The sequence below is a fragment of the Oenanthe melanoleuca genome, chromosome Z (genome assembly GCF_029582105.1).
Source record: "Oenanthe melanoleuca isolate GR-GAL-2019-014 chromosome Z, OMel1.0, whole genome shotgun sequence".
NCBI lineage: Eukaryota > Metazoa > Chordata > Aves > Passeriformes > Muscicapidae > Oenanthe > Oenanthe melanoleuca.
In genome coordinates this window covers 36,348,031-36,371,856 of record NC_079362.1, presented here as the reverse complement: position 1 = coordinate 36,371,856, position 23,826 = coordinate 36,348,031, and the positions used below count along the sequence as shown (strand labels likewise).

General features: G+C 40.7%; 1 protein-coding gene across 1 annotated transcript; it reads left to right on the top strand.

The window, feature by feature from the left end:
* The first annotated feature begins 14,077 nt into the window (after nucleotides 1-14,077).
* On the top strand, nucleotides 14,078-19,971 carry NXNL2 (nucleoredoxin like 2). Its single transcript, XM_056513944.1, has 2 exons — nucleotides 14,078-14,572; nucleotides 19,370-19,971. The coding sequence occupies exons 1-2, from the start codon at nucleotides 14,271-14,273 to the stop codon at nucleotides 19,536-19,538; spliced, it is 471 nt and encodes a 156-aa protein (XP_056369919.1). The 5' UTR covers nucleotides 14,078-14,270; the 3' UTR covers nucleotides 19,539-19,971.
* Nucleotides 19,972-23,826: the final 3,855 nt, after the last annotated feature.

Below are 23,826 nucleotides of genomic sequence, written 5' to 3'. Positions count from 1 at the left end.
CTTATGCCTGTAAACTTTGTTCTCACAAGCTAAACATAGTGATGTGATTTCAGATTATGAAGAAGCAGTTTCTTCATTTTTCTGACTGAAAGGATTTATTATTTTAATGTTGAGCCATGTATGCTGTTATAATACTTGCCCTATGAAGTATGTTTGCTTGCAAAGCCAAATTTTTATTATTTTTTCCAAAAAACGTGTAAGTGCTGGTAAGATGCAACTTGCCTAAGGAAAAGCATACTGTTAAATTGTATTTAATGAAACACACCCACTGCCCCCCCCCTAGAGCTGTGCAGGTCTATGAAGCAGTCTCTATTTCCAGAGCACATAAAATATCTTGGCAGTGGGGAACTGCAGAAGCATTTGGCAGTGTTTTGGGGATACATTCACTTGCCTTGAAAAAAAAAAAAAAAAATTAAAATTTAATGAAGTGTATTTTATTGGTGATAAAAAATAAAGATGCTTGGAGGCAATGAGCAGAGGAGATAATATCAACATGTTGTGGATTTTTTAAAGTTCTGTAAGTTGTTGTGAAGAGTTAATGTGGTTAAGTTACCAAGGCAGGCTTTCCATGAATAGATTTTCTTTATTGCTACCTCCTTTCTGATAATAAAGGGTGCATGGCACTTAAAGGATGTGATATAGTGGTGGACTTTGTAGTGTTAGGTTAACAGTCGGACTCAATCATCTGAAGGATCTCTTCCAACCTAAATGACTGTGTGATTCTAAAGCGTGTTTTTGGTGCTGAGTTCATTTAGTCCTATACTGAAAAACATGGAGTATGCTAGCATGCATACCCGAGCCGCTTCCCTTAGTTCAGCATCCAGTTTATTGTATCCTCTTGCCACTGACACTGGTCCCCATGAAGATTTATGTTGTGTACATCTGTGATTAAGGAGAGTCTTAAGACTTTGCTGTAGCAAGAGTATTACCTGTAAAAAGCAGGTGTTTCTCTCTGTGAAATTGTAGTTAAAAACAGTGTAGTTAAGAACTAACATGTTGAGACTAATTCCTGAACCTGTTCTGCATTACCACCAATAAATCAACCTCAGTTTGGTGGCATTTTCTTCTATAAACAAGAGAAGCCTTATAAAAGCAAAGATATTTTTGTTGCCTATCACTGCACTGAGAGCTGGCTACTTGCAAGCTCACTTACAAGCTACTTAAATGGCAGTGCTTTGTAGACAGTAATGTCCCTCAGATTTAAAGGGTGGCAGAGCTATTGTTTTAATGCTACTGTACTGTATTTTCACATCTGTCAGGCTCCTCCTTGCCCATATGAACAAGTTATATTTTTAGAGGGGGAAAAAAAATGCTGCTCTTTGCTTAGTGAGTTACTTTTTGACATAATTTTTTTATATTCATGTTGTAAGCAGTGGAGCCATTGATGACTTCATTGTTTTCTGGAAAAGATAAAGTTCAGTAAGGATATTTTGGAGGAAGTTGGGCTGCTGGAATTTAAGATTGTAGAGTCTAAAAGGAGAAGTAAGAATAGGTCAAGAAAATTATAGTTATGTTCTTTCATACTCAAACACTGGATAATAAAAGATTTTCACTATTTTAAACACTTTAAAGCCTTTTTTTTTTTTTTTTTTTTTTTTAGTAAGTTCCTGCCTTATCATAAGGATCACTTAACCTCTTTGCCAGTATCTGTATCTTACCATTTTAATTAATTTCAGGATTTGCAGACTGAAGAATTTATCAAGCTGCTAAGCATTTTTTTCAAGAAGTGCTCTTAACACTGTCTTGTGAGTTTCCTGATTTCCAAACACGGCGCAGAGCTGCATATGTACAATGTACATCTGTGTGTATACAACAGAAACTAGCTGAGGTCTCAGCAGTGTGAGATGGTGTCAACACTTCCCTATTTTACAGATGTGCATTACAGATCTCTGCACATTCTTCTTCTTAAATCAGTTATGATTTGTTAAACTTCACTTCTATGCAACTTGTATGAATGGTTTTGCAACTTCACTGTTTCAAAACCTCTATATTTTGATACTGCTTCAACTCACCCCCATGCAGTTAATCCTTAGATTTGTTTATATTCAATGGAGTCTGACTTTTACAGGCCCTTTTTGAATATTCTGATACCATTGTTCCTCAGGCCTATAGACTGATCTGTTCAAAGCTGACTTTAGTGATGAACATGGACATCTTCCAATTTACTTTGATTTGCATAATCTTGTTACTTCCTAAGGATGTTCCACCCAGATCTGACAGATGAGCGGCATTTTTATTTTAATTTTAAAAAATCAACACAACTTTATACTATTTTAAACACTCATTCTTTTTATCAAAGTGAATCTCTGTAAACAGCCACTGGGGACACAATGGTTTTTTTTTTTCCCTCTTTCTTTTATTGCTCAGTGTCAGGGCAGCACTCATCTGAGTTTAGGGCTGATGCATTTTACTCCTGTGGCACTAACGAGTTGCACATGATACATTCAGCTTTGAAATGGACTGGGGGATGACTGATTAAATTATCTTCATAAAAAACCTTTACCAGTGCATAAAAGCATCATTAATTTATTTGGTTTTGCAACACTGTTCACTAACTCCTAGCTGTTTTTATTTTACAGAGGCAGATGTCTAACTTAAACCTTCATTAATTTAATTAATTACAAAATATTAACTTTTAAGCTGTAAGAAAAAAATAAAACGGCAGTAACAGCAGAAGCACTAGAGAAGATAAAGTGATTCAAAGGTTATGTTTAAAGCGTTGGAAGAATGGCAACAGCAATTTTTACAAGCAACTTTTTGATGTGATGCCACACATTTCATTATGAAAATTTGAAACTCTGTCTTGCTGGGAGTCCTCAATATTCTCCAGCATTTTTCATTTCATTCAGGTTTATGCTTTGAAAGGATGTCATTCTGCCTGACATTAAATTCTCTTTTATTATTAGTGCAGCTCAGTGTCTACTCAGTTGCTGGTAGACAAAAAATTAAAAAGGGAGTTACAGTGCAGTTTTCTGAAAAAGTGAGGCAGAAAAGCTAAATACTCTGATTCAGAACTTCTGATGGTAGGGAGGAAAAATCCAAGCAACATAAGAACACTTTATCTACCGATTGAGAACTGAGAATATGATTTCATTCCAAAAAAACTGAAAGGAAGATTAAATAGGAGGATGATCATAATACACAAGAAATGCAATGTATTAAGTTTTACTAAGGAGAAAAGTAAGTTAAGATTAATTACACTAGGTAGTGCTTTCTAATGCTGCAAATCCAAACATTTGGCCTTTAGTTTGATATTACAAGACTAGCAGTGTACATAGGTGAAGATTCTTAGCATTTAGGCTTCCAAAGATTTAGTTTACACATGATAATTTTCATATTTAAAATATAATTAAATTATGCAGGTAAATGGCCCAAAGTAACACCATATGTTCTCCAAATTCTGATTTTTTAGTTCAACGAGTACCACTCTAGCAGATTACAAAGCTACAACTACCAAAAATTACTACTAATTGTTACTATCTAATCATACTCCTCCAGATAATACAAAAACATGACATGGAGATCTGAAATGCTTCAAATTTTTAAAGAATACGCTTTTGTGTAGAAGGAAAAAAACATCTGAAGAGTACTAAAAACCTTAATGCAGAAACCCTGTGATGCACTGCAATCTTTATTTTGAGATGCTCCTCTGTGGAGCACAAACATTTTTTTGCATTCAGTGTAGGTTCGAGATTGCAAAGATAAGTGATGCTGATATTGTATCCTTTTGAGTCAATTAATAAAAAAATGAAGTATGCATTGTGCCACCAGAGGCAGAGATTTGAATTCTTTGGACATCTCCTTTTCTAGAAACTACCAGATTATATCACTAAATACATTTTGGAAACAACAAATGCATTTTCAATGTTTGTTTTGGGGTTTTTTTACTGGGACTAGTCAGTACTCTTGAATGGCAGAGTAAAGGTGCAAAGTAAGCACCAGAGAAAATTGTGCTATGGAGTGAAAAAGTGACCTGGCCAACTGACTGACATCCTGAATTGCCTTTGGGATGGCACTGAGGTGGGAGGCTCCTGGAAGGTATGGCAGCAACTGAACCTGCCTTTTACTGGCCTTTGGGCTAGAGCTGTAAGGTAGAAATAAATACTTAATTCTGAAGCAGTAATCCATTTTTGGCTGTACCAAATTAAGGTTGGTCCTGACCCATACTCTAGTGCTCTCTTTGCAATGGGATTATCAACATAAGGAAGGCTCTGTCTTCATGCTCTGGTATGGGAAGGGTCTGGTCTGACACCAAGTCTGTTACTTCTATTCAAAATCCAGGGCCATCTCACAGGAAGAATCTATCTCACATCACTTGGCGATGCACAATGAAATGTGATCTTACTGTGAACACGAAAGACTTACACTTTGAGCCTTTAATACTTAACTCTGTTTATGGAGACAACAAATTTAGCCTTCTAGTGTCAGGTGACAGGTACAGCATTGAGATCCTTGCATTCTGGACTTGACTTTCTGCACTTTCACCATGTCTTGTTCACAGTGGTCTGCTCCTGTGGTTTAGCCCCAGAAGTATCATGGCTGGAGCAGCCATTTTTTCAGAGTTAGCAGCCTTACAATTTGAGTATGAAGATGACTGTGTTCAAATAATCCTTCTTCTGAATTGTTTCAACAAGAGAAAAAGTTTTGGCATGAAGTTACTGGGATACAAGAATTTAAAATAGGGATACTGGGTGTACATGTCTAGTGTTGGCAGTAGAGAGGTTGTAGGGATGGCCTCTGTGAGAAAACAGTTGGTGCTGCCCTTGTGTAGGACACAGCCAGCATGAACAGTCCCACTACAGGACACAACTGATCACATTAGCCAAGCTACTAGTGTTGCCTCTGGAAAGCATGTTAGAGAAAGGGTACAAAATGCTGCAAGACCGCCGTGAAAGAAAAGTGAGATTATGTGAGAGCAACAGCCCTGCAGACGCCAAGGTCAGGGAAAAGAAGGGCAAGAAGGTGCTCCAGTCATTGGAGCAGAGGTTCTTCTGGAGCTGTGTTACAACCTGGTTTAAACTCAGAAGAGCAAAGAAATTTAAGTTTCTGGGTATAAAATTAAAAGAACTTTGAAGGTTGGAAATATACCCAAAGAACGTTATTAAAACCAAATGAGGTTAGATGTTGGTGAAAAAAAAAAAAGGGAAGGGAAGGGAAGGGAAGGGAAGGGAAGGGAAGGGAAGGGAAGGGAAGGGAAGGGAAGGGAAGGGAAGGGAAGGGAAGGGAAGGGAAGGGAAGGGAAGGGAAGGGAAGGGAAGGGAAGGGAAGGGAAGGGAAGGGAAGGGAAGGGAAGGGAAGGGAAGGGAAGGGAAGGGAAGGGAAGGGAAGGGAGAGTGACAGGGGTTAGGTGGAAGCATATTATCCTTCCAGATGAAAGATCTCTTGTTGCTCCCTTCTTGTGGTGAAAGGCCCCCTGCTGCTGCTGTGCCATGTGGACATTACAGAATACAGGGATGAATACAGGTTTTGGGCGGGGGGAATGCCCAGGTGCCTCCCTAGCAGGGCCCAGTTGGACACTGTCCCTTGCAGCGCTGCGGGTCTGTTCCATCACGCTGCAGTGCTCTGGTGCAGGTCTGGGGAGCACTGGGGTCTTTGGCAGGCCATGGCACCCCTGTGTCCTTGGTGTGGGTGCAGCTGCTCTGGGGCGACTGGGCCCAGAGCTGAGCTCCCTGCACAGCACAGGACAGGCAGCCATGGCCTCTCAGCAGGGCCTGTTCCCCTCACACAGCCAGGGCTGAGCTCCCTGCACAGCGCAGGACGGGTGTCCATGGCCTCTCAGCAGGGCCTGTTCCCCTCACACAGCCAGGGCTGAGCTCCATTCACAGCACAGGACGGGCGGCCATGGCCTCTCAGCAGGGCTTGTTCCCCACACACAGCCAGGGCTGAGCTCCCTGCACAGCACAGGACAGGCGGCCATGGCCTCTCAGCAGGGCCTGTTCCCCTCACACAGCCACGGCTGAGCTCCATTCACAGTGCAGGACGGGCGGCCATGGCCTCTCAGCAGGGCCTGTTCCCCTCACACAGCCACAGCTGAGCTCCATTCACAGTGCAGGACGGGCGGCCATGGCCTCTCAGCAGGGCCTGTTCCCCTCACACAGCCAGAGCTGAGCTCCATTCACAACACAGGACGGGCGGCCATGGTCTCTCAGCAGGGCCTGTTCCCCTCACACAGCCAGGGCTGAGCTCCCTGCACAGCGCAGGACGGGTGTCCATGGCCTCTCAGCAGGGCCTGTTCCCCTCACACAGCCAGGGCTGAGCTCCATTCACAGTGCAGGACGGGCGGCCATGGCCTCTCAGCAGGGCCTGTTCCCCTCACACAGCCAGGGCTGAGCTCCCTGCACAGTGCAGGACAGGCAGCCATGGTCTCTCAGCAGGGCCTGTTCCCCTCACACAGCCAGGGCTGAGCTCCATTCACAGTGCAGGACGGGCGGCCATGGCCTCTCAGCAGGGCCTGTTCCCCTCACACAGCCAGGGCTGAGCTCCATTCACAGTGCAGGACGGGCGGCCATGGCCTCTCAGCAGGGCCTGTTCCCCTCACACAGCCAGGGCTGAGCTCCCTGCACAGCGCAGGACGGGTGTCCATGGCCTCTCAGCAGGGCCTGTTCCCCTCACACAGCCAGGGCTGAGCTCCATTCACAGCACAGGACAGGCGGCCATGGCCTCTCAGCAGGGCCTGTTCCCCACCCAGAGCCTCTCCCTCCCTTTGGTGTGAGGGCTGGGCGGGCCTGGCAGCTGAGAGCCCCGGGGCTGCGCTCTCCACTCCCGAGGTGTTCAGCTCCTGCTCTGGGCATTTATTCTTCTCCACCAGCCCGGCGTTGTGACTTTATTTTATCTATGTCAGTGAGCAGGGTCAGGCCATGCAGGCCGTGGTGGTCTTCTCTGCAGCCTTTGTAATTCAGTTCTGCTTTAACAGGCAAAAGTCTTCATGAAGATATTTAAATCATAAACTATAATATTTCAGTTACTGACAAGCCTGTGGAGCAGTCCATGGTGAGGCAGATGTGTCCCCACAGCCCGAGGAGCACCACTGAGCAGCACAGATCCCCACTACAGTCACTGGAGGACCTCCTGCTGCAGCAGATGGACATGCCCTGAAGGAAGCTGTGGTCTGTGGAAAGTATGTTGTCAAACTGATTGCAGGCAGTACCCATGGCACTGCAGAAAGAAACCCACACTGGAGCAGTTTTTCTGGCAGAAACTGCAGCCCAATAGGGACCCAATACTTATGCCATCTGTTCCTGAAGGACTGCAGCCCATAGAACAGACCCACTGGAGCAAAGGGGAAAAGTAAGAAAGTGTGAGGAGAAATGAGGAGCAATGGCCATCAACTAAACCTCAAGAAGTTCCAGTTCAACATGAGGAAGAACTTTACGTAGAGGATGGCAGAGGACTGGCACAGGCTGCCCAGGAACACATGGAGTCTCCCTCCCTGGAGACAGTCAGAACCCTCATGGATGCATTCCTGTCTCACCTGCTCTAGTTGACTGGCCTTGGCAGGGCCTCTAGACTGCATGATCTCCAGAGGTCCAACTCTAACAGTTTAGTGATTACATGAAAGAGCAGCAGAGATGGAGAGTTATGAACAGATCACAATCCCTATTTTCCATTTTCCTGCACCAGCTAGGCAGGGGGAAGAGGTAGAAAACTCCGGAGTGAAGTTGAGCCTGGGAAAAAGAGGGGTGAGAGGAAGCTATTTTTGGCTTTGTCTTTCTTTGTTACTATCCTACTCCTATATTTAATTTGCAAAAGATTAATTTTCCCTTGGTTAAGTGGTACTTAGTAAACTATGTTTGTGTCTTCAACTCAACTGATGAACTTTCTCAACATTTTTCTCCCACAGTTCTGTTGAGGAGGGGGACTGAGAGAGCAACTGAGTAGGCCTCTGACAGTCATGCAAGGTTAACCCACTGCAATAGCACAAGGATTTATTCTGCTCAACAACCTTATGTATGATTTATCTTTTCCTTGCCCAGGATGATTTTCTATGTAACTGAAAATGATAGAATCATAAAATGTCTTGGATTGGAAGAAACTGTAAGTTTGTCTAGTTCCAAACCCCCACCTTGGGCAGGGATGCCCATGAAAATTATATGAAAGTAAATGTCCATGAGGCAGAGAAACTAGCATGTGAAACCTGAGTCTTTGACATCTGTCATTCTCTGTAGTTAGCTGTCAGTTCAGAGCTCTAAAGTCACTGCTTTTTTTAACTCATGGTGAACCAAACAAATAGGTCTCACCTTCTTAGGCTACTTTTCTGGGGATTTTGTAGTGGAGTTTTCAACCTATTTAGTGACATTGCTTTCTCAAATTATTTCTGTGTTTCTAATGATTTTAAAATCAGAGTACATGATACTACAGGCAAGAGAAAGTTATATATTCTGGGTATGTCTGTGCAAGGGGAGGGTCTTTGGGATTTTACAGTGGCTAGATAAAACATGTACAATATAAATGACAGTGAACCCCAGCCTTGAAAGGATATTCCCTTAATTCAAACAGCAAAAGCAGAGATTTCTTATGGAAAGGAGCATGCTAAACAGAAAACTCTTAGGAGGCTATCTAGAAACCTGTGAGACAAGTGACTACAGTGAGGTCAATGTGCTCTGTCAAAACTCTTATCAGAAGCTCCTGCTAGTAGCTGCAGCACAGCTGCATTGGCAGCTTGCTTATTGGCAGAAAAGTATTCTAGCTCCAGCACTGTAAACTTACATTGGTTTCCCTAGGACCCAGTCCATTTTTTTGCTAATAAATGATCACCTGAAATCATTCAGTCATTCTAGGCTGCTAACAAGGTAGGCAGGAGTAGATGCAGGCTCATAATTCCACGAATGAAGACTCTCTTCTTTTGCCAGAAGAAGTTGTGCAGATACCAATTACTTTTGTATGTGGCTCTCAAATTACTTAAAGCAACTGAAACTGCTATTAAAATTCTGGAGTTCCTTCTTGTAGCAGAATGCTTGTGACAATCTAACCTTTTTCTTCAACCAAAAGCTCTGGCAAAAAAAAAAGTGGAATTAGATGCAGATGGCTAACAACTGTAGAGGACTGAGCTAGATTCTTCAGAGAGACTCAAAAGACTTCTCATAAGGCATAAAAATGCAGGATCTAGTGCTGGATTACTCTGACCCTGAAAGGAATGCATCTAGTCAGAGGTCTCTTCAGCCAAAAAAACCCCAACCCAAAAACCTAAATGTCTGCTTTGTTGCACTAAACTGGGGAAAGGCTAGAGTAAACTGAAACATCTGAACTCAAATGAACTAGAGCAGAATTTTGCCACAGTATTTTTCCATTTCTGCAGGTGCAAATGTTCATTGTTGTCATTCAGCTACTGCTGTATTAGATGACACTGCATTATTTCCCTGGCACACCTGTTTGGAAGTCAGATATGTTACAGCACTGATATTTAGACTATCTACCACTTGGTAATTTGAGGTACACTGCTCAGGATAAAGTTAGATGCAAAGAATCATTGAATCAGGCATTTTGTACTACAGGGAGAAGTTAATACACCTTTGCTAATTTCAAAATCTGTAAAATGGAAAGAATGTACCCATAGCTGCTGCACTTCCTATAACAGACTTTTTGCAAAGTAGGAATCTGTTAATAGGTTGCAGTATTTCTTGATTAAAAGAAAAAATATTACATGCAAAATCTAGCTGATTTTTAAATATATGTAAGAGTTTTTTTTCACCCTTTCCATATGTGTTATTTATTTACACCAATAATGCTTATTAAACTGTGACCCAGAGTTAACGTTGCAAATGTTTACTTAAAAATTGTTGTTGTAGAACCACAAAATATCCTGATTTGGAAGGGACCCACAAGGATCATTGAGTCTATCTCCTGGCCCTGCACAGGTCACCCTGTCCTGTGCCTGAGAGCATTGTCCAAATGCTTCTTGAACTCTGTCAGGCTGGTGCTGTGACTGCTTCCCTGGGGAGGCCCAACCACCAGTGCCCAACCACCCTCTGGGTGTGGAACCTTTTCCTGATATCCAACCTAAACTTCCCTTGACACAATTTCAATTCCCCTCAGTCTCCTCCAGGTTGAATAAACCAAGTGACTTCAGATGCTCCTCATATAGCTTCTCAAGGCCCTTTCTCACTCTTGTTGCCCTCCTTTGGATGCCCTCTAATAGCCTAATACCTTTTTTATATTGTGAATTTTATATTGTGCAGTGAATATGCAACAGCTACTTTAGTTGGCAGGTTGTGTATATTAAAATTTTTTTTTTTTGGCTCAAGAATTCTTTGTGCTCTGGCTTCTTTCCCCAATTCATTGGTTAATGCGTTGGGTTGAGACCAAGAAACTTGCTATTCATTTTTTTCACTGTATACACTGTGGTAAGTAATTTTGCCTGCTTTCTCACCAATAACTCAGAATATAACTCTCCTGTAAAGCACATTTTTATGTATTATGAAAGTGAATTTTAAAAAACTCCAGCTATTAAAAAAATTTTTAGCAATGCTTGCTATAATTTTAACTCTTCAATCCACTGGTGTATTTCTTTTATTCTGTGTGTTCTGGTCTCCATTGGGGTCTGGTTTTCTGTCTGGCTAGTATTCACACATAATGGGATTCACCAAGGCCAGTTGCTAATATGACTTCTTTAGGGCTTGCATTACATTTTATTGCCCAACCAGAATTTATCTTGATTAGTTTTGTCACTTACATGTTTTCATCAGGGTATAATTAAGTAGGTGATGTGCTAATGATTAATTGAACAAAGAGCGAACAAGCCCTCATCCAGGTCACACTCTCCTTGGAGTGAATTTAGTCAGCTTTTCCCTCATCCAGGTCACACTCTCCTTGGAGTGAATTTAGACAGCTTTTCGCTTACGGCTTCTCACTGGATGAATATACAACCTGCCAACATCAACTGTGTTATGATGGTATGCGTTTCCTACAGAATACTTAAGAATTATAAGCAAATTGAAACTTGGTGTTTCACACCTTTTCACTTAAAAATCCAGTATCATGCATATAACACAAGTTTTAAGAGACTCTTTACTGCAAATGTTTATTGGATCAAGTTCTTTCTACTCAGACCAGCGCCGGCTATGAAGAAGGTACATGAAAGAGAGAGCACTGGGTATGTTCCTTAAAGATCTAGACAAGTTTTCAGAACCTTCTGACACTTTATCTTGTGTCTAGCTTATACACAATACACATTAACTCTAGCACCATAGGTGTATGGAATTACTTTACTTTGAGCAAAGTAATTCCATAATATAAATATATAAATGATACATATATATATATATATAAAAATATATTTATTTTTTGTATTATATTATTTAGGAGTGTGAACATGTTTTATTTTCTGTTAATTTCTTCTATAGCTGTTTCTCAGCTTGCTGCCCTGTATCATTAAATGCACGTGTTTATGATTCAGGCTCTTCATATATATTTTTTTTTAAATTCTCAATTGTGTGTCAAAATCTAGATACGTAACTAATTTCAGTGTTAATTGAAGCAAAACTCACAAGGAGTAGGATCATCTTTGCAATGTGAGCACAAATAAACTAAAAGTCTTTGGCTTAGATTAAATACAGGACTAAATACTGTTACCTTGAAATATCAATAATAAAAAATTATTTCCTAGCAAAATTATAAATGCAATTTTTTGTGGTAGGAAATTTTTATTTAATTTTATCCTGGAATTCCCCAAAGGCTTCCACTGGATAAGCATTGTGTGCAGATTTTCTGATAGTGTCATGTCAGAGCTAACACATTACCTTGAGACAGGACCACAAGTTCTGTGTAAAGACGCTGCATTATTTTCAGTCCAAGTAGAGATTTGGAGATGGAATAAATCACCATAGTCTTAACACCTCCAACAAGAGCAGTCCTAGAAGACATTTCTAACTGAAACAGGTCCTGGTCTCTTTGGTATGAATCATGCAGTGAGGCATTTACTATTGGTCTGTTCTCCAGTGTCATGGAGAAATGTCTCTGTGGTCAAATCAAAGGCAGGTGCAAGACAAGATTTTCCACAGTACGCAGCATTTTCAGTGAATCTTTGATTTGTTTAAAGAGTTGATCACCTTAAGCTTCCTGAGCGAACGTATAGGTTCCTCATTCCTAGCAGCTGTTCCTCAAATAGCTTCAAGAATTTTAATATCACTGTCATGTACATCCAGCTCTTCTCTCTGTGGAGATGTGTGTAGTTATGAACTGTTTCTCTCCATGCCTAAAGGTCTCAAAGACAATCTCAATATGTTCTTTTCTCATGGCACAGCCTGTTTCTGGCTGACCAGCTTTCTAACCTGTACAGAAGGAACTGTTGGAAGTTCTTTGGGTCATTGCTTCCACTCATAATACCTGATAAAATACACTTTCACCTCTCATGGAAGGAGAATTCGGTACAATATCAAGAATGTACCTATGGTAGCCTGAACTTGCATTCAAACTTCTTCCTATTTTTTGGTGATTCTACAGGCTCCAAATGCTGTGACTCCATCCTGGTTCACAATGGTCTCACAAAGGCAGACAGTATAGCAAATCAAAGACTCAGGTGAGCCTAATCTCTCACCTCTGCTATTTTAAGAACAGGCAACCTTCATAGATCCTTTTGTCTTCTACTTTTGACATAAGGAGGAATTCTGAGGTGGTGAACTGTACAAAACAACACTCAAAAGAGCCTACTAAAAAAAACCCCAGATTGCTGTGTTACTTCTGAGGTTCATCTTTGGTCTTTCTCTCACATATTCAAATATTTAAAATGATACCTTGATTTTCACTCAGGATAGAACGCAGATAAACAATAATTTTTTGTTGAGTCAATGGAAGAAAAGCACATTTCAAAAAGACCTCAAAAGGAAATATACATGGGGTAGAACACTTGTGCTCAGTTTATTCCTATATAAATTCAAACTGGAATTCTTGAAGCATTGCTGTTCTCACTGTTCATACTATATGGTCAGAAATTATTAGATGTAGAAATTAGACTTTAATTTCTGTAGAAACTTGGTTGCAATTTACCCAGCCAAGCACTCATCATGATTAACATCCATTCTATTCTAGTGTTCAGTATTTGAACCGTAATATATACTTTTCACAATTTTATCTTTTCTGTAAGTAAAATTGACAGATTTTTGAGAGGCTGCAGATTAAAACAGGGGAACAACTGAAGATTAAAAGCTTAGAATACACTTTTACGCACCATTTTAGTGTGAAGTATTTTTAAACAAGATTAATAAAACACTTGAATATCCATTATGAACACTAGAATTTATTTTGGGAGATACCGATAATTTTTTTAAGATAAATTATTTTCTAGTTAGGTGTTGCACAATTCATGGAAAGGAGGAAATATACTAGGTTTGATTATCACTCTATCGTGATCCTTTAATTAAACTGTAATTTAATACCCCTACCACCAAATCATCCTTCATTTCCTTTTTTTGGAGGTTTAGGCAAAAAAAAAAACCTCCATATTTGTAATACAATATTTATTTATTTCTAACTCATGGCCAGCTGGAGGAAAAAAGCATTATTCAATCCAAACACATGATAAGTGGAATAAAATGAGAAATCCTCTTATCTATCTTATCTGGGACAGAGAATAGACAGCTCCTTTTATATCAAGAATTCAGGTAATTGTCCATGCTACAAAAAAAACCAAGAAAACCCCAAACAAACAACAGAAAAACTCAAACAAACAAACAAACAAACAAAACACAAAAACCACAAAAAAACAAAACCCAAAAAAACCCAAAAAAACCAAAACAAAAACAAACAAACAAACAGAAAAACCCCCCAAAAACAAAAAAAAAAAACCAAAAAACAAGTGCTGGATGTCTGATAAAAAAAAGTTCATTGCCAAAACTGACCAAGTCTTGTGATGAGACCTTCAGGGGAGAGGCTGAGTTCCGTGGCGAGCTGAGGGCGCCCGGAGCACGTGATTACGGTTTAAATGTATGGAAGTTGGACACCTGGAGCTGTACTTCCAGCCCCAAAAGCCGGCTTGGAGCTCAGAGGGGCAGCGGGAAGGGGCCGCGTCCCCCTGGGAGCTGGGCGGGACCGGGCGGTGGCGGGCGCTATAAAGGGCGGCGGCGGTGCCACGGGAGGGTGGCCGTGTGGCGGGGCGGTGTGGCGCTGGGGGAGAGAAGGAGGGAGGGAAGGAGGGAGGGAAGGAAGGAAGGAGAGAAGAAGGGAGGGAGGTGTGTGCCGGCGAGCGGCGGTGCCGCTCGGGGAGCGCGTCCGGGGAGCGCTCGGGCTCGCAGCCGCCCGCCCGTGGCGGTGCCCGCGGCCGGGCCGGCCGTGCCAGCATGGTGGATGTGTTCAGCGGGCGGCTCCTGGTCAGCAGGGATGGCCGCAGCGTGGACCCCGAGGAGGCCCTGCAGAATAAGGTCGTGGGCTTGTACTTCTCCGCCGGCTGGTGCTCGCCGTGCCGCGACTTCACCCCGGTCCTCTGCGACTTCTACACGGAGCTGCTGGAAGAGACCGAGCCCCCCGCCCCCTTCGAGGTCGTCTTCATCTCCTCGGACCACAGCGCCGAGGAGATGGTGGGCTACATGCGCGCCATGCACGGGGACTGGCTGGCCCTGCCCTTCCACGACCCCTACAAGCAGTGAGTACCGCGGCACCCCTGCCCCAGGGCTGGGAGAGGGCGGGCCGGGGGCGCTCAGCAGTACCCGGGAACTCCGGTATAGGAACTCCCCGGAACCTCCGCCTCTGCCCCGTTACCCGCGCCTGCCTTCCCGCTGAACTCCCTGGAGCCCAGCTTGAAGCGGCTCCCGGCCAGAGCCGCGGCTGCCGCTGGCTGTCGCACGCTGAGGCAGCGCGCACACTTGGTTTTTACACCCCAGACGTAAAGAACGCGGTTTTGCGCACTTCGTCTGGAAACGAAAAGATCTTGGAACAAGAGTTAGTGAAGACCCCATGTGTTAGAGAGATGAGTGAGGTAAAAAGAAATGAATGACAAGTGAGGATCAAGTGATTGCTTTTCAGCGCGGCGGTATTTGATACTAAGGTTGGTCTGCATTGTCTAGTTTAGGTCTCTGGGAAAAAGACAAATGAAGAAGCAGAAGAACTTGTAACTGAACTACTTGAAGCAGAGCAGAGCAAACTGTGAAGAATTTCAGACAGACACAGTATCAGCTGGAGTTCAGCAGTGGCATACTGCCTCTGGTAACTGGGGTGTAAAATTCTGTGCTGTTCAGTTTCCAAAGTGACATTCCTGGAGGCAACTTGCTCATGAAAAAGGCAAAAGGAAAGAACATGGCTGTGTGTAAGTTAACGGGGTGAAGGATGATACAGTGTTTTGATGACCTAAGTCAAGGGTAGAGACGCATTTGGATGACTTTCAGAAACCTGATTTAGCTCCTATAAGTATAGACTGGGATTACAGGAGCACAAAGAAGATGTTCAGGGTTACTGAAATGCCTGTAATTGCAGACTTGAAATACCTGCAAATAGTGGTGAAGGGATTTTTTCCCCCCACTCTTTAAATTAGTAGATTATGGAATTTTTTTTCCACGTGGTATCAAAGTTAAGAAGGTAATACAATTTTTAAGTGTAGATTGGGCAGATTAGTTTTTCTAATAAAGAACTATTTTATGTTGCATCTAGTAACTTCTAGATTTGCTTTTAATCCTAGATCCATCCCAGTGTGCTACCTGGTGTGTAACACCCCAGCTACTCACTCAACAGGGAGCATGTTTGCTAATCTTGTTTTCTCAGTGCAGTTTGGCAAATTCAAGAGCAAATGACTTGAAGCCAGGAGTAATTTCATTCTTTCTTGGCTCATTCCTGGATGATAACTGCCAATTGATGCTAGGCCTTTTTGATGACAGTTCCCTCTGGTTTAAATATTGTTTTCCATAATTCTCCACAATCTTCCCAGGCAGTAATTGTATTTGATATCTAGTAATCATAGTAGAATGCAGGCAAGTTTCCTGATGGAAATGTAGCACTTGAAGTCCCTGCATCCTGCAAGCTGCTCAGCATGGCCCATGGGAATGGGTTTACAGCTTCATCCTCTGTGGATTAGAGGTCTATTTCTGACTGCTCTCTCTCAAGTCACGCGGAGTGGAGGCAAAGAGGTAGTTTAATTGGCTTTCCTGGGGCATACTGTAATGCCCTTCACAGTCCTGTAGAGAAGCATGGCTTGTCCTGCCAGATGACTGTGAGATCACTTAGTGGCTTATTGAAGAAAAAAAGTGCTGAGGGACATGAACAAGCAATGTTTTTGAAGTTGTGTTTCATGTAACAATAAAGGACTCTGTGGAGTTGTTCAAGGTGCTTAGCTTGGATTAACTGGTAGTTTGGTGTCAGGGATACTGGTGAATCATTGTAGACTTACAGAGGATGTTTATTCACTAAACCAAACTATAATTCTGCCTAGATACTAGTCCTAACGATAATTTTTAAAAAATGGATAAAATAATAATAGCATTATTAATATTTTAATATTCATTAATATTTTTAAAGTTCCATTGCAATTAATTGAATTAATTATTGGTTATTGTTTTTTTGACTGTGTAAAGAAAGCATTTAGTATCTTCAGTGAGGTTAAAATATCCTTGCTGGTTGCTTCAGTGTTTAAGATACATAATTGCAGCACAATCTAATGTCTCTTCTAGACGAAACAGAGCCAATTTTAAGTATGCCATCTAAATTATGTTTCAACAGCAGAAGTGTGGAGTTTCTTGGTGATGAATTTTGTCTTAAAAAATAGCCAGCATTCCTACTTGTTGTGTATGAAGCCTAACACTAAAGTGCCAAGCCTACCTTCAGGGACCCAAAATACTGAATTCAAAGCAGGATCTCCAGACTCTTCTATGCTTTCAGTCCTGATTGTTTCCCAGGGATGGGACTGCACATTTACTACATCATGTGGTGTGTGGCATGACTAATAGGAAATATTGCTCCTGATGTTTTTACTGTCTGCAGGTTAATGTTTTCTGTTGCCTGAGGCACAGGATTTTGATTCCTAGAGTGGGGTGTGAAGACAGTCTGATAGGAAGTGAGCACTTGGGAGAGAAAAAGTGTGTCAGAGAGAAAAGGCAGGTGTAGGACAGAACATGTCTACAGCAAATACTGTTAAATAGGATTGATGTTTTGATAATGGTACACAAAGACATACTGCTGTGTTTGTGCTGAGCCCTGTGGTGAAAGACCATTTTTTGTGAGGGTGCCTGGTGTATACAGTAGTTCTTGCAGGCTGCCGGTTAGGAAGGTATTTTTTGAGTTGGCCTGTACAGCTCAGTAAAAATTAGAATTATAGAGAATGCCCATAAAAAGTAAACAAAAAGGTTGTGTGTCTGTTTTATATTAAGAAGCTTTATGTATGAGGGTAGATTGGCACCTGGAGGAATGCTGGGTAGGATGGGGTGTAAAAAAACAAAGGTAGAATAATGTTGAGAGTTGAGAGCAATTGCTTAGGTCTTAGACTTTTTAGACTACTATTGCAAAATCTCAGCAGACACTGGAAAATTGAATCCCAAGCATGTGATTTCAGTGTGTTATCAGTGCTGTTCTGGTACGCACCATGCGAGCTGCTGTGAAGAAAATTAGCTCCCAGCCAATGTCAGTATTATCTAGAAATACACAATTTGTGCTCTCAGAAACTTTCATCCAGCCTTCTCATAAGAACCAAAAGAATCTAACAATGGCTATGACCTCCAGTTTGCGTCAGTCGTAATATCATGGGATTTTATTTCTATTTATGGTTTAGTGATACCATGAGTTGCCACTGGAGTTAGTCCCATGGGCCGTATGTGGTTTGTGCAGGTGAGTCATGGGATTTTAGGTCCCTATTGGAGATAATGATCTTAATAAGTTTGAAATCATTTTTGTAAGTGCATGTACCTATGTACACAGTAATTAAGAAGCATTGTCTGCAGAACTATTTCTGAGCCTTCTTCAGGTCCACCCATCTTGCAGGCTGCACACAAATGTAAGGAGAATCTGCACACACTTCAGTCTGGTTTGATGCAAGCAACCTTCGGCCCTAAGGCTGTCTGAGCAAGATGCTGTGCTGGGCTGAATATATGCATTCCCTCAGGAAAGTAAAGTGTATGATTCCAGTCTCCACACCAAATTGCCTTCAGTCTCCTAGTGCTCTGTCTCTGATTGCTGCAGTTGTGTTTATCATCCACTGAACCAGTGAAAAACACCTTTCAACCATCTTGTTTGTCATTCAGGTAGTGTGAGGTGACACTAATTTTACATGGGTTCTATGCACATTTGTTTGGGATGTGTTTTTTCCACCTATTTTAGCAGATTTCAGAAAGGTCTATGGGGTTTGTTGGTTGATTGCTCTATGTCACAATTCACTGAGAAAGTAAACCATACCTATTATTGCTGCTTCCATAGTATTTCCTTCAATATTGCTCAGCTAACATAATGGCAGAGCAATGCCCTCAGCTGTTGATTTTTCTTCTCTTAAATAAAAATAAAGAAGGAAAGGTGTGTTTCAGGAATGCCTGATCTGGGTCAGCTTTTCACTTAAGTCTTATTTTTCAGTATTTTTTTCCTCCCAGGAAATAATTGAAAATGTCATATATTAGTATCAAGTGCTTTTTAACAATGTCTGCATTTTCTTTCTACCCAAACTTATTTGGCATTTGAACCTCATGCAGCAAATGTTCTTGCCTGTGGTGATGATGCTCAGGCAGCATATTTCCATTTTAGTGTTTTAAGTATGTTTTGAGAGAGGTGTTGTTAGTGTTTTAGAATTTTGCTGTTCTGTTATTGCTTGTTTTGTGTCTGTCCTCTGGTTCTTCTAAAGGTGCAAAGGAGGAGTTGCAATTTTTTTCTTTGGCTACACAGATGGATGGCTTTTATTCCAAATATTTTGATTGCTCTCTTTTCTGTATGTAGAAGGCCTATTCCACTGAGGGAATTTAAGGAATATATTCTGTCTCTTCCATTTCCACAGAAAGATTATGCATCATGCTTTAATGGTGATTGCAGGAACTAGCACTATGGGACATTTCAGCATATTTGTAGGGGAATGAGTATCAAATGCTAATCTGAGATCATTCTCCTGTCCTGTAAAAAGGGCCCCGAATGACATCTGATTTGGAAGGATGGGGTGGAAGAGTATGTCAAACTTTGCTTCTTTGGACGTCTTTTACATCTCCAAGAGCCTCTGCTCCTGTGGAAACTGCAGCATTTACAGGAAGGATGCTGCAGCCCTCTGAACTCTGAGATATATTTCACTGTGTAGGCTTCCAGCTGCAGCCTTGCTTATCTCCTTACACTACCCAGTGCTCTACCTCTGCCTCAAACTCTGAGGAAGCCCAGGCACTCATCACTTCTGCTCCCCCGTGTGTCCTGTCCAGAGTAGCCTGCAGAAGAGACTGGGATTTTCTTTACATGCTCCTAATGGTGTGTTTTATTTTTAATTTTTTTCCCTCAGTGATCTGAAGAAGAAATACAACATCACAGCAATTCCTAAGCTGGTGATTGTGAAACAAACTGGAGAAGTCATTACTGACAAGGGAAGAAAACAGATCAGAGACAAAGGGCTATCCTGTTTCCGGAACTGGCTTGAGGGTGCAGATATTTTTCAGAATTTTTCTATCTAAAATGTTGACAAATACAAGCAAGAAAAGGCATTGTGGAAAATTTGGTAGAGCTCTGAAAAGCCTCTTGCTTTGTTTGGAATGAGAAGGGTAAGGCTTATTTATTTATCTTTACTTGTAAACAAATTTTGGGTTTGACTTGAAGGCTGGTTATTCTAGTGTCATAAAATGCAATTATTGTTATAGTTGTATTGTTCTATCTATGGTATTTAGTATGAACCACAGAATTCCAAATAATACTGAAGAACTTCAGAAGAATAGGTTGTTTAGACAGTAATAATAAAAACCTGTGATATCTATGCAAACACTTACTTTGCAAAGTCAACACAGTAAAAATAAATGCAAAAAACCTATTGATGACATTTTTTCCAGATGATTAGCACATTCTTTTAAAAAAATGAAACTCTTTGCTTTAATAAATTAATTACTGTTTATGAAACATGTCTCATGTATTTCCTTATCTACCTTAACAAGAACAATCAGAAAATGTAATGATTTTTAAATAGAAGATATTTGTTTGCCGGTACTGAACAAATATTCTTCTACTTTATTTTAGTTTTATGGGATTTATTTTTATTTATTCTGCTCAGTTTTCCTTACCCCTTTTAAAACTTGGCCTTATAAGCAAAGTGTAGGATTGGAACTAGATGATCTTTAAGGTCCTTTCCAACACAAGCCATTCTATGGTTCTATGATGTTAGCTCCCAAGTTAGCAGTTAGTTATCAGTCAGGTTAAGAAGAAACTGTTCTCTATCTTTTCTTTTGCCAAAATATGTAGACGCAAACATCAAATATTATACCAGGTCTCTCTGATTAATGCTCATGTTGTATCTAGAGCACAGCTTGATTTGCTGTCTCTTCATAGTTGGCGTCTCAACCCAGACATCCATGCAATTAATGAGCCAAAAAAACCTCATTTCCCATGCAAGCCAAGTGTTTGGTGATTAGAATTTACAGACTTTAACAGAATTATTAATGTTTCAATTTGTTGAAATTTGTTGTATTGTTGATTCAATCTGGAGCAAGAGAGCCTGCATCCATCAGTTGTAGTGCTCCAGTTCTTTGTAGTGTCCCAGCAAATCTTTGTGACCCCGAGGGGCCACAGTCCTCTAACTGCACCCAGAATTCTGATTTCCTGTCTGTGCCCTGGGCTATGTGCATTACTAGAGGGTCCAAAATTTAATGTGTGTGAATAACTGCATCATTTAAAAACAAACATGTGCCGTATTCTTGTAATGGAGGGAGAAAAAATTCTCTGAAGAGTGAGAATGTAAAAAGTCATAAGTACTTCACAGTAGGTAAGAAGCAAGTATTCCAGAGAAACTGATTTTGAAATGAAAAATAAGAACTCTAGAAAGTGTAGAGCTGAGTTGTGAGTTCTGAGCACCTTTTAGCTGTTTTTAAAATTACATCTGGGTATACCACAGAAAATTTCTAGTTTTTGCCATCTCACCATATAGATAGTATTCACATCCTTTCCTAATGAATGCTAAGCTCCTTAGTGAATTTTTTGTGCAAGATGTAAGCACTGCTTCTGAGACCACCTAATGGCAGATATTTTTCAAATGTAAGATGAGAAAAAAATTAACAGAAGTTTTTCCAAAAGTTTTAAGAGACGTTACCTGAATGTGGAATAATTTATATAGCAGAAGTGTCCCCTGCACCCTATTATCAGGTATCAGACATTACTTCAGCCAAGATATCTTTTTTGTTTGTCTGTATGCACATGTATGAAAGAACTCAATATTTTATAACAGAGATGGACTTAGGCCCTTTGGATAATTGATGCCAGTTGAGTAACACAGGTTCCAAGTAAAATTCAGCTAGGAATTCATCATGATGAAATAAAGATATATACCGTGCAAAAAGATTGGTGTGACTTCAATCAAGGAGTGTTGGTTTTGCACATCAGTGTTTGGAATATCAGAAAATTGTTTTCCTTGTCAGTGCTAAAATAATCCATGTTTGACCTAGATGAAATACAGAGTAGTAGAAAATATTTTCTTATTCGCAATTCCTTGTGAAATTAGAGAAGCAAATCTTAGTGGGTCAACTGTAAGGCTTATTATTACTTGGAATGTATGTTCTTTAGAAATGGAATGTTACAGTGTACTCAGAATATACAGGATTGTCCCTTTAACTTTCTTAAATTATTGTTCAGTTCACTGATGACTTTCTACCCTCTATCTTTAGTCACTGTTGCCTTAAATATTAGTGAATGCTAGTACTTATTCAGTGGAGCAGGGAAAAAACCTAATTTTTAAAATACAATAGACATATTTTTATGCAAAGTGATACTGGTTAATGCTGCACCTTCTTAAAGGAGTTAACTGAAACACAAGTAAAGTTGAGAGGAGGAGCATTCTTTCTAATTCCACTGGACAAGATATTGTCCATTATTAGTGAGTTATTTATGGATCAATGTAAGCTAAGATTGCATAAGAACCAATGGTGTTGAATTTGTTGTAGACTCTGTGGACAATTACTATTAAAAATGGGAAGGATTGTAAGTTGATAACTTTGTGAATCGATAAATAGCCTGAATTTTGTAGAGGCTTGCTGCAGGTGAGTGCTGCAGGGTCTCCTGTGTCTCTTATTTTAGGAAGAGGCAAAGCAGACTGGTGACAGATTCAGACATGAAGTAAACATCAAAAAGGCAATGGACATCTCTCTATTAATCTTTTATTCCTTTTATTCCTTCACCCTGCTCCCAAAAAGAGTTCATTCTTCCTCCTCCAGAGCTGTCGTTGTCAAACTTTAATAGTATTATGATGTATTTAAATATATGTGCATAAAAATGGGTGGAGGGGTGAGGTATGGTGTTTGATGTCTGTTTATTCACCTAAACTCTTCAATTATGAGGTTTTGGGCTGAAGAAAAAGCCCAAAAATACTTACTTGGAAATTTCTTGAAATGCTGTAATGATATCTTGATATGCATTTCTAATACTAACCTAATCTTTCATTTTTCTTCTCAGCCGAGAGTACATACAAAGTATCAGCATGATTGTAAAGTATGAGTTCAGTATAGACCTCAAACGTGTTCTGCAGAACACAAATAGTAGTTGGTACGTACATGACAGGTTTTTTTGCTTTTCATTTTGTTTCCACCCTATGCATAGCCTGGCTTTGCCTTTTGTACAGCTGAGTTTTTTCTTAAGACCAGACACTGATAAGAGTTTAACTGTTATGTGTTCTCTCTACAGGCAATATTCATAAAAGGGCAACCCTAAATTTGTTTGTCAGTTTCTGTGAAGATGGACATATAAATGACCAAAACCAAACAGAAACACTTTTAATCCTTCTACCTCCCCAATGTCTTTGAAATTTCTCTAGTAGATGAAGTTCAATGATCGATCTCATATTGATAATCCGATATTAATTAGTGCTGTCAGTGTCAGGTGAAGAAGTTGCTATGGAAGGTGCTGTTTTCTGTCAAAAAGTCCCTGCATTTAAGCATAGTGAAACAGTCCCAAAGAAATACTTCAGAGAGAAGTTGAAATAATTTGGCACAGGGTTGTTCTTGAGTCTTCTCTGGGTAGGAACTGAGATGGGAGCCCTAACAATTCAAACAGATGAAAAAAACTTGTAGGCAGGTTGTAAATAGATACAAGAACTGTCACGGAAGTGTTTGTACTAGCTGTCCCAGTAACTCTGCCTTCTTGGATTTGTAGGACATTGACAAATCAATAGATTCTTAGAAGAATAAACAACCATTTTATAAAGGCAGTAGCCAAACCTCCCCAGCCCTTCTTGTACAAAAACCTTAAGTGCATGCACAGTGCATCAAAGGACATATTTTTCAAAGATTACTCTTTTCCCAGGTATAACATGAGGGCACATTTCCCATGCAAGCATAAAACTTAACAATATTATTACATGGATCAAAACTATTTTCCAAGGAAGTTATTTTACTCGAATAAGTGGGGCTTTGTCCCAGAACAAGGCCATTTACTGAGATTCTTGTCTTTGGAGGTAGTTTCAGTTTGGTTTTGGAAGGCACTCAGGTTTCTAGCAGGACTGTCAAAGTCCTAAGTTCTCTTCAACATATGGCATACCTGCTTAAGCATAGAAGAGGATGTTTTTAGTAATTTCTCATTAATGCAGCCATCTACTGGTTATGCTTATTTCTTACTTGGAAATTAAAAACAATATTGCCAGCCTCAAATGGTATATTGAAGCTTATGATCTCTATTTCATTGTGCAAGTGGCTCTGTCTCTCTGCCCCTAGTTTCTCCCAGTATAATACATAATACCCCATTGAATGCCATCTCTGAAGACTGAGATGTTTA

Excerpts from the sequence above, each read along its gene's own strand:
- NXNL2 (XM_056513944.1), top strand. The coding sequence starts at position 14,271 with ATGGTGGATGTGTTCAGCGGGCGGCTCCTGGTCAGCAGGGATGGCCGC. Across the intron at positions 14,573-19,369 it reads TTCCACGACCCCTACAAGCA|TGATCTGAAGAAGAAATACA; the intron begins GTGAGTACCGCG and ends TTTTTCCCTCAG.